The sequence below is a fragment of the Grampus griseus genome (assembly GCF_964374135.1).
Source record: "Grampus griseus genome assembly, chromosome: 11".
NCBI lineage: Eukaryota > Metazoa > Chordata > Mammalia > Artiodactyla > Delphinidae > Grampus > Grampus griseus.
Window position 1 is genome coordinate 78,590,212 of NC_139005.1, and position 12,048 is coordinate 78,602,259.

General features: G+C 39.2%; 1 protein-coding gene across 1 annotated transcript in view; it reads left to right on the top strand.

Moving 5' to 3' along the window:
• CFAP54 (cilia and flagella associated protein 54) overlaps nucleotides 1-12,048 on the top strand; it is a gene marked incomplete at its 3' end in the record, with an annotated part of 310,342 nt that overhangs the window by 233,245 nt on the left and 65,049 nt on the right. The window contains exon 62 of the mRNA XM_082667031.1: nucleotides 10,886-11,059. Coding sequence (XP_082523157.1) covers nucleotides 10,886-11,059 — 174 coding nt within the window. The remainder of the gene's footprint in view (nucleotides 1-10,885; nucleotides 11,060-12,048) is intronic.

The following is a 12,048-nucleotide window of genomic DNA, read 5'->3' on the forward strand; positions in this document are numbered from 1 at the left end:
TTTGTTTTATAAAGTGTCTTAGTCTGTTCGTGCTGCTATAAGAAAATACCACAGACTGGGTAGCTTATATATAAACAACAGAAATGTATTTCTTACAGGTTTGGAGGTTAGAAGTCCAGTATCAGGGCACCAGCAGATTCAGTGTCTGGTGAGGGCCCGCTTTCTGGTGCATAGATGGTGCCTTCTTGCTTTGTCCTCACATGGTGGAAAGGGCTAGGGCTCTCTGGAGCCTCTTTTATAAAGGCACTAATACCATCACCTTGGGGGGTTAGGATTTCAACATACGAATTTCAGGAGGGTGGGAACACAAACGTTCAGACCATAGCATAAGGGGAGCTGTAGAATCAGAAATCTGCCTGCAAAGTAGGAAGACTCTGCTCTAGCTGCAGCCTCACCAACCACACCACCTCTGCCAGAATCCACACAAGCAAAAGATGCTTTGACTCTTGTCTTCCGCACCACTTAGCACAGTGCCAACTTCAGGTCTTTCGTGAATGCACTGAATTGGTGATACCTAAATCTCATCCAGGGCCCTAGCTGCAAGGAAACCTCAGAAATGAGATTTTTATCTCTGCAACTTCTTCAATATAGGTAAGCACATTCAGAGATTAGGAAAAATGTTGAGTGAACCAATATGGTGCACACTAATACACTGATATATTTTTCCCTTAAAAACACAAATAATAGGGCTTCCCTGGTGGCACAGTGGTTGAGAGTCCGCCTGCCGATGCAGGGGACACGGGTTCGTGCCCTGGTCTGGGAAGATCCCACGTGCCGCAGAGCGGCTGGGCCCGTGAGCTATGGCTGCTGAGCCTGCGCATCCGGAGCCTGTGCTCCGCAGCCGGAGAGGCCACAACAGTGAGAGGCCGGTGTACTGCATAAAAACAAACAAACAACAACAACAACAAAAAACAAATAACAGTATAGCCATTAGTATGCATAATTTTATGCTCCTTCCTCATTGCTTTTCTTCAACCTAATGTAAGTGTATCTGTTGGCAGTTCTTTTCAAATCAATACGTAGCTTCTTTTTATTGTTGCATAATCTTTATAAAGATGCACCATAATTAGTCTTCCTTTGATATTTAGGTTGTTTCTACCCTTTTGCTATTACATACAAATTTGCTCTAGATATATATGGGAGATATATATATATATATATATATATATATATATATATATATCTCCCATATATATCTATTGACCCAATAGATATACTAATCTATGTACAAAGTTTTGCACATATATGATATATATGTACATTTATAAATGTCATATGTATATGATTTATATATATAGTATATGTATAATTATATATGTATAAAATTTTGTTCATAAGCTAGTATATTGATTGGGTCAATTCCCATAAGGAAAATTTCTGGATCAAAGGGTAGAATCATTTGTAATTTTGATAAGGTTTGCAAAACACCTTCCATAAAGGTTATGCCAATTTGTTTTCCTGCCAGTAATTAATAAAAGGTCATTTTTCCCCATACCTTTGTTGATACAGGTATATTATAAAAAATTTTAAACCTTTGTCAATATAGTAGGAAGGGAAGATTTAATTTTAATTTACACATCTGGACGAGGGGAAGATGGCAGAAGAGTAACACACGGAGATCACCTTCCTCCCCGCAGATACACCAGAAATACATCTACACGTGGAACAAGTCCTACAGAACACCTACTGAACACTGGCAGAAGACCTCAGACCTCCCAAAAGGCAAGAAAGTCCCCACGTACCTGGGTAGGGCAAAAAAAATAAGAATAAACAGAGACAAAAGGATGGGGATGGGACCTGCACCAGTGGGAGGGAGCTGTGAAGGAGGAAAGGTTTCCACACACTAGGAAGCCCCTTCACGGGCTGAGACTGTGGGTGGCGGAGGGGGAAAGCTTTGGAGCTGGAGCTGCGGAGGAGAGCACAGCAACAGGGGTGCGGTGGGCAAAGCAGAGAGATTCCCACACAGAGGATGGGTGCTGACCGGCACTCACCGGCCCGAGAGGCTTGTCTGCTCCCCCGCTGGGGTGGGCGGGGCTAGGAGCTGAGGCTCCAGCTTCGGTCGGAGCGCAGGGAGAGGACTGGGGTTGGCAGCGTGAACACAGCCTGAAGGGGGCTAGTGCACCACGGCTAACCAGGAAGGAGTCTAGGGAAAAGTCTGGACCTGCCGAAGAGGCAAGAGACTTTTTCTTCCCTCTTTGTTTCCTGGTGTGCGAGGTGAGGGGATTAAGAGCGCTGCTGAAAGGAGCTCCAGAGACGGGCGTGAGCCGCGGCTAAAAGCGCGGACCCCAGAGACGGGCATGAGACGCTAAGGCCGCTACTGCCTCCACCAAGAAGCCTGTGTGCGAGCACAGGTCACTATCCACACCCCCCTTCCGGGGAGCCTGTGCAGCCCTCCACTGCCAGGGTCCCGGGATCCAGTGACAACTTTCCCAGGAGAACGCACGGCGCGCCTCAGGCTGGTGCAAAGTCACGCTGGTCTCTGCCGCTGCAGGTTCGCCCCACACTCCGTACCCCTCCCTCCCCCCGGCCTGAGTAAGCCAGAGTCCACGAAGCACCTGTTCCTTTAACCCCGTCCTGTCTGAGCGAAGAACAGACGCCCTCCTGCGACCTACACGCCGAGGCGGGGCCAAATCCAAAACTGAGCGCCCAGGAGCTGTGAGAACAAAGAAGAGAAAGGGAAATCTCACCCAGCAGCTTCAGAAGCAGTGGATTAAAGGTCCACAATCAACTTGATGTACCCTGCATCTGTGGAACACATGAATAGACAACAAATCATTTCAAATTGAGGAGGTGGAATTTGAGAGCAAGATTTATGATTTTTTTCCCCTTTTTCTCTTTTTGTGAGTGTGTATGTGTATGCTTCTGTGTGAGATTTTGTCTGTATAGCTTTGCTTCCACCATTTGTCCTAGGGTTCTATCCATCCGTTTTTTTTATTAATATTTTTAATTTTAATAACTTTATTCTTTTTTTCTTTCTTTCTTTCTTTCTTTCTTTCTTTCTTTCTTTCTTTCTTTCTTTCTTTCTTTCCTTTCTTTCCTTTCTTTCCTTTCTCTCCCTTTTATTCTGAGCCGTGTGGATGAAAGGCTCTTGGTGATGCAGCCAGGAGTCAGTGCTGTGCCACTGAGGTGGGAGAGCCAACTTCAGGACACTGGTCCACAAGAGACCCCCCAGCTCCACATAATATCAAATGGCGAAAATCTCCCAGAGATCTCCATCTCAACACCAGCACCCAGCTTCACTCAACGACCAGCAAGCTACAGTGCTGGACACCCTATGCCAAACAACTAGCAAGACAGGGACACAACCCCACCCATTAGCAGAGAGGCTGCCTAAAATCATAATAAGTCCACAGACACCCCAAAACACACCACCAGACGTGGACCTGCCCACCAGAAAGACAAGATCCAGCCTCATCCACCAGAACACAGGCACTAGTCCCCTCCACCAGGAAGCCTACACAACCCACTGAACCAACTTTAGCCACTGGGGACAGACACCAAAAACAACGGGAACTACGAACCTGCAGCCTACAAAAAGGAGACCCAAAACACAGTAAGATAAGCAAAATAAGAAGACAGAAAAACACACAGCAGAGGAAGGAGCAAGATAAAAACCCACCAGACCTAACAAATGAAGAGGAAATAGGCAGTCTATGTGAAAAAGAATTCAGAATAATGATAGTAAAGATGATCCAAAATCTTGGAAATAGAATAGACAAAATGCAAGAAACATTTAACAAGGACCTAGAAGAACTAAAGATGAAACAAGCAATGATGAACAACACAATAAGTGAAATTAAAAATACTCTAGATGGGATCAATAGAAGAATAACTGAGGCAGAAGAAGGGATAAGAGACCTGGAAGATAAAATAGTGGAAATAACTACTTCAGAGCAGAATAAAGAAACAAGAATGAAAAGAACTGAGGACAGTCTCAGAGACCTCTGGGACAACATTAAACGCACCAACATTCGAATTATAGGGGTTCAAGAAGAAGAGAAAAAGAAAGGGACTGAGAAAATATTTGAAGAGATTATAGTTGAAAACTTCCCTAATATGGCAAAGGAAATAGTTAATCAAGTCCAGGAAGCACAGAGAGTCTCATACAGGATAAATCCAAGGAGAAATACGCCAAGACACATATTAATCAAACTATCAAAAATTAAATACAAAGAAAACATATTAAAAGCAGCAAGGGAAAAACAACAAATTACACACAAGAGAATCCCCATAAGGTTAACAGCTGATCTTTCAGCAGAAACTCTGCAAGCCAGAAGGGACTGGCAGGACGTATTTAAAGTGATGAAGGAGAAAAACCTGCAACCAAGATTACTCTACCCAGCAAGGATCTCATTGAGATTTGATGGAGAAATTAAAACCTTTACAGACAAGCAAAAGCTGAGAGAGTTCAGCACCAACAAACCAGCTTTACAACAAATGCTAAAGGAACTTCTCTAGGCAAGAAACACAAGAGAAGGAAAAGACCTACAATAACGAACCCAAAGCAATTAAGAAAATGGGAATAGGAACATACATATCGATAATTACCTTAAATGTAAATGGACTAAATGCTCCCACCAAAAGACACAGATTGGCGGAATGGATACAAAAACAAGACCCATATATATGCTGTCTACAAGAGACCCGCTTCAGACCTAGAGACACATACAGACTGAAAGTAAGGGGATGGAAAAAGATATTCCATGCAAATGGAAACCAAAAGAAAGCTGGAGTAGCAATTTTCATATCAGACCAAATAGATTTTAAAATAAAGACTATTAGAAGAGACAAAGAAGGACACTACATAATGATCAAGGGCTCGATCCAAGAAGAAGATATAACAATTGTAAATATTTATGCACCCAACATAGGAGCACCTCAATACATAAGGCAAATACTAACAGCCATAAAAGGGGAAATCGACAGTAACACATTCATAGTAGGGGACTTTAACACCCCACTTTCACCAATGGACAGATCATCCAAAATGAAAATAAGGAAACACAAGCTTTAAATGATACATTAAACAAGATGGACTTAATTAATATTTATAGGACATTCCATCCAAAAACAACAGAATAAACATTTTTCTCAAGTGCTCATGGAACATTCTCCAGGGTAGATCATATCTTGGGTCACAAATCAAGGCTTGGTCAATTTAAGAAAATTGAAATTGTATCAAGTATCTTTTCTTACCACAATGCTATGAGACTAGATATCAATTACAGGAAAAGATCTGTAAAAAATACAAACACACGGAGGCTAAACAAAACACTACTTAATAACGAAGTGATCACTGAAGAAATCAAAGAGGAAATCAAAAAATACCTAGAAACAAATGGCAGTGGAGACACGATGACCCAAAACCTATAGGATGCAGCAAAAGCAGTTCTAAGAGGGAAGTTTATAGCAATACTATCCTACCTTAAGAAACAGGAAACATCTCGAATAAACAACCTAACCTTGCACCTAAAGCAATTAGAGAAAGTAGAACAAAAAACCCCCAAAGTTAGCAGAAGGAAAGAAATCATAAAAATCAGATCAGAAATAAATGAAAAAGAAATGAAGGAAACAATAGCAAAGATCAATAAAACTAAAAGCTGGTTCTTTGAGAAGATAAAAAAAATTGATAAACAATTAGCCAGGCTCATCATGAAAAAAGGGAGAAGACTCAAATCAATAGAATTAGAAATGAAAAAGAAGTAACAACTGACACTGCAGAAATACAAAACATCATGAGAGATTACTACAAGCAACTCTATGCCAATGAAATGTACAACCTGGAAAAAACGGACAAATTCTTAGAAATGCACAACTGCCAAGACTGAATCAGGAAGAAATAGAAAATATGAACAGGCCAATCACAAGCACTGAAATTGAAACTGTGATTAAAAATCTTCCAACAAACAAAAGCCCAGGACCAGATGGCTTCACAGGCGAACTCTATCAAACATTTGGAGAAGAGGTAACACCTATCCTTCTCAAACTCTTCCAAAATATAGCAGAGGGAGGAACACTCCCAAATTCATTCTATGAGGCCACCATCACCTTGATACCAAAACCAGGCAAGGATATCACAAAGAAAGAAAACTACAGGCCAATATCACTGATGAACATAGATGCAAAAATCCTCAACAAAATACTAGCAAACAGAATCCAACAGCACATTAAAAGGATCATACACCATGGTCAAGTGGGATTTATTCCAGGAATGCAAGGATTCTTCAATATTCACAAATCAATCAACGTGATACACCATATTAACAAATTGAAGGAGAAAAACCATATGATCATCTCAATAGATGCAGAGAAAGCTTTTGACAAAATTCAACACCCATTTATGATAAAAACCCTGCAGAAAGTAGGCATAGAGGGAACTTTCCTCACCATAATAAAGGCCATATATGACAAACCCACAGCCAACATTGTCCTCAATGGTGAAAAACTGAAAGCATTTCCTTTAAGATCAGGAACAAGACAAGGTTGCCCACTCTCACCACTCTTATTCAACATAGTTTTGGAAGTTTTAGCCACAGCAATCAGAGAAGAAAAGGAAATAAAAGGAATCCAAATCGGAAAAGAAGAAGTAAAGCTGTCACTGTTTGCAGATGACATGATACTATACATAGAGAATCCTAAAGATGCTACCAGAAAACTACTAGGGCTTATCAATGAATTTGGTAAAGTAGCAGGATACAAAATTAATGCACAGAAATCTCTGGCATTCCTATACACTAAAGATGAAAAATCTGAAAGTGAAATCAAGAAAACTCTCCCATTTACCATTGCAACAAAAAGAATAAAATATCTAGGAATAAACCTACCTAAGGAGACAAAAGACCTGTATGCAGAAATTTATAAGACACTGTTGAAAGAAATTAAAGATGATACAAATAGATAGAGCCATATACCATGTTCTTGGATTGGAAGAATCAACATTGTGAAAATGACTCTACTACTCAAAGTAATCTAGAGATTCAATGCAATCCCTATCAAACTACCACTGGCATTTTTCACAGAACTGAAAAAATTTTTTCACAATTTGTATGGAAACACAAAAGACCCCTAATAGCCAAAGCAAACTTGAGAACAAAAAACGGAGCTGGAGGAATTAGGCTCCCGGACTTCAGACTTTACTACGAAGCTATAGTAATGAAGGCAGTATGGTAGTGGCACGAAAACAGAAATATAGATCAATGGAACAGGATAGAAAGCCCAGAGATAAACCCATGCACATATGGTCACCTTATCTTTGATAAAGGAGGCAGGAATGTACATTGGAGAAAGGACAGCCTCTTCAATAAGTGGTGCTGGGAAAACTGGACAGCTCCATGTAAAAGAATGAAATTAGAACACTCCCTAACTCCATACACAAAAATAAACTCAAAATGGATTAAAGACCTAAATGTAAGGCCAGACACTATCAAACTCTTAGAGGAAAACATAGGCAGAACACTCTATGACATACATCACAGCAAGATCCTTTTTGACCCACCTCCTAGAGAAATGGAAATAAAAACAGTAATAAACAAATGGGACCTAATGAAACTTAAAAGCTTTTGCACATCAAAGGAAACCATAAACAAGGTGAAAAGGTAACCTTCCAAATGGGAGAAAACATTTGCCAATGAAGCAACTGACAAAGGATTAATCTCCAGAATATACAAGCAGCCCATGCAGCTCAATAACAAAAAAACAAACAACCCAATCCAAAAATAGGCAGAAGACCTAAGTAGGCATTTCTCCAAAGAAGATATACAGACTGCCAAAAAACACATGAAAGAATGCTCAACATCATTGATCATTAGAGAAATGCAAGTCAAAACTACAATGAGATATCATCTCACACCAGTCAGAATGGCCATCATCAAAAAATCTAGAAACTATAAATGCTGGAGAGGGTGTGGAGTAAAGGGAATACTCTTGCACTGCTGGTGGGAATGTGAATTGGTACAGCCACTATGGAGAACAGTATGGAGGTTCCTTAAAAAACTACAAATAGAACTACCATATGACCCAGCAATCCCACTACTGGGCATATACCCTGAGAAAACCATAATTCAAAAAGAATCATGTACCAAAATGTTCATTGCAACTCTATTTACAATAGCCCGGAGACAGAAACAACCTAAGCATCCATCATCGGATGAATGGATAAAGAAGATGTGGCACATATATACAATGGAATATTACTCAGCCATAAAAAGAAACGAAATTGAGCTATTTGTAATGTGGTGGATAGACCTAAAGTCTGTCATACAGAGTGAAGTAAGTCAGAAAGAAAGACAAATACCGTATTCTAACACATATATATGGAATTTAAGGAAAAAAATGTCATGAAGAACCTAGGGGTAAGACAGGACTAAAGACACAGACCTACTAGAGAATGGACTTGAGGATATGGGGAGGGGGAAGGGTAAGCTGTGACAAAGCGAGAGAGTGGAATGGACATATATACACTACCATACGTAAGGTAGATAGATAGTGGGAAGCAGCCGCATAGCACAGGGAGATCAGCTCAGTGCTTTGTGACCTCCTAGAGGGGTGGGATAGGGAGGGTGGGAGGGAGGGAGACGCAAGAGGGAAGAGATATGGGAACATATTTATATGTGTAACTGATTCACTTTGTTTTAAAGCAGAAACTAACACACCATTGTAAAGCAATTATAGTCCAATAAAGATGTAAAAAAAAAAAATTTACACATATCTTACTAGGACTAAGCTTAAGCATCTTTTGTGTGAACTCTCTGCCTATGATTTGCTCTTTTTTTTTTTTTTTTTGCGGTACATGGGTCTCTCACTGTTGTGGCCTCTTCCGTTGCGGAGCACAGGCTCCGGACACACAGGCTCCGGACGCACAGGCTCAGCGGCCATGGCTCATGGGCCCAGCCGCTCTGCGGAATGTGGGATCTTTCTGGACTGGGGCATGAACCCGTGTCCCCTGCATCAGCAGGCAGACTCTCAACCATCGGGCCACCAGGGAAGCCCTTTTTTTTGGTGGGGGGGGTTGGTTTTTTTCCGTTGCCTTTTCTTTAAACATTTGTAGAAGCTCTTAATTATAGAAATCAACCCTTTAACTGTGATACTATTTGCAAATATATTTTTTCAATTATCAGTTATTATTTAGCCTTCTTTATGGTGGTTCTGTCCCATGAAGAAACTTTTTATTTCTAAATGGTATACATTATTAAACTTTTCTTTGATAAGTTTTGCATTTATGTCATAGTTAGAAAGGTTTTGTCCCTATTCTGTGACTATGAATTAGTTCTCCCATGGACCCTTTTACTAATTTATGGAAACCTATTTGGAATATATAAAAAATAACAAATGGATACAATTTTAGTTTTTCCAGATGACCACCCTATTTCTGTACTTTTTACTCATTTCCTATTGATCTGTCTATTCAGGTTTCAGTACCACACAGTTTTAATTATTGTAGCCTTATAATATATTTAATATCTATTAAAGTAAATCCCCACTCATTACTCTTTCTTTTCAAAATTGTTTTTCTTGTCTTTTATGGCTTTTTATTTTTACTTTGGAAGTAGCTTGTCTAGTTAAAAAAGCTCTCTCATAATTTCATTGGAGTTTCATTACCTTTATATTTTATTTTAGAAACAACATTTTTCTTCTATTGAGTCATCTTAACCAAGAATATTTTATGTCCTATATTTTTTAGTTCATGCCTTTTAAAAAAATATTAGTCCCTTAAGAGTGTTTTAATGTTTTCTTTAGATAGATCTTGTATACTTCTTGTCAGGTTTATTTCTGGATATTTTACCTTTTTATTGGTATTGCAAAATTTTTTCATTAGATTTCTTCTGGTTGTTGTTTTCGTGTGGAGGCTATTGATGTCTCTATATTAATTATCTTTAGGTATTTTTCTCCACTTTATCTTTTTTGAGCAAAGTCTGGGTCAGTAAATGTTTTTATAAAGGGCCAAATAGTAAATATTTTACACTTTGTGGTCTCTGTTGTAGCTATTCAACTCTGCTGTGTTAATGTGAAAGGAACCATAGACAAAATGTAAATGAATGAACATGGCTGTATTCCATTAAGGCTTTAGTTATGGACACTGACATTTGAATTTCATAAACTTTCACATGTCACAAAATACTATTTTTAAAATTTTTTCAACCACTTAAAAATATAAAGACCATTCTTAGCTCATGGGTCATACATAAACATGCATGGGCCTGATTTGTCCCATGGAGTATAGTTTCTCCCTTATGGATTTAGTTAATTCATTTGAAATGCCATCAAATTAATGCCTGTATTTATTCAAGTTTCCTTTTTCTTATTTTTTGGTAATACAAACAATGCTGCCATGAGTACCTTCTGCAAGACTCCTGGTACACATATATGAGTATCTGCATTTAAAATTTTATTAGACCCTGCCCAGGAATTTGCTTTCACAAGTGCTGTATGAGAATTCTGGTTTCTTCACATTATTAACAATATTTATTATTTTGAGATTTTAGTTTCTGTTAATTCCTGAGGAATGTGAAATGGTATTTCATTTTAAATTGCATTTATCTGATTTTTAATTATGCTAAAAATTTTGTCCATTTGGGTTTCCTTTTCTATGAGTTGCCTGTTGAAATTTTTTGCCCATGTTTCTGTTGAACTAGCTGACTTTTTCTTATTGATTACATAGTAGACAAAATATAATTTGTGTATTCTAAGTATCTTTTCTCAGTCTATGGTTTGTCATTTAACTTTGTGTTTGGTGTCTTTTGTGATATAAATTTTTTTTTAATTGAATGCAGCCCTAAGCGTCAGTATTTCGTTTATGAGTTTTCCTTTTCTTTTTTCACATATGGTTATTTTTCAAGGAAAGCATATTTGTATTCCAATTTTTTTTTTTTTTTTTTTTTACTTTCAGATAACTACCAAGTTGCCTTCCAGACTGCCTGTACATTCTCTTTCCCTAGTGATGAGATATATGAGAATGTAGATACTGGGGAAGAAACCCCAATTAAAGTGGATATTACATGGATTCTTCTGCTGCGCTATTATATTCACCTGCAAAGAATTAATAATATGAGCAAACTGCTAGGTAGGCCTTTTCTGTGTTAAGAAAGAATATATTCCTTTCCAGGAATATATTGTTTAAACTTATTGTTTAAGTCATATTTCTTATTTAGAATTATAAAATACTTTTGACTTCTTTCTGAGTGAACTCTCATCAGAAGATGGAAATTTTAGGGGTTCTTAAACTGAGATACGTGGACCTTTGGATAGAACTGTATTTCAATGTATTTGAAAACGTCCTTAGAAGGAGGCATCCAGAGGCATCCCCCAAGACTGCCAAAGTGGTGTGGGGGTCAAAACGGTTAAGAATCAGAGTGACCATAACGTGACAGCTTATAAAATGAACAAGGTGAAATTTTGGCTTTAAGGAGAGAGTGTTCCAGTATCCAGTATGTAAAGGGGAAGATAGGATATTTAACTCCACGAAGTTTTGGATTTTGTTCAGTTTTTTTTTCTTTTAAATCATTGATTTAAAGATCTAAAGAATATCCAGAAAAACGTGTATAATCTGCTTTAAATCAGTTCCTCCTATGTTTTTGTGACAATGTGTTTATCTGTGGCCATAAAATTGGTGATTCAGTGTTGCTTATTGGCAAACAGTTGGAAAAGACAGGTTGACCATGCCAGCGCCCAGTGATGGAGAAGCCAGCAGGGCAAATAGGCCGAGTCACGGGGTGGCTCAGCATGGTTATTGGGAGTTAGCGATGGGATGGACAAGCACTCAGAAAGGTGTTGGGTAGAAGGTGCATTGTGATGGGGCCAAGAGTTCAATGTCAAGGAAGTGGACATGAGCCAGCGCAGCAGGCCCTGGTGATGCCCTCCCCCTTATCAACTCAGCTCACTTCTGGATTCACCTGCTGGGGCTTCCCATGTCAATCGCCCACATTTTACTGCTTTCTGCTCTGGGCTTTCTCAGAAGTTACTACGGCCCAGCATGCAGGCAGGACAGCCTGGAAGTACCAGGGATTCCACACACTCAGCAGTAACCTGAGGTAGGGAACTGGTAGATAGTTG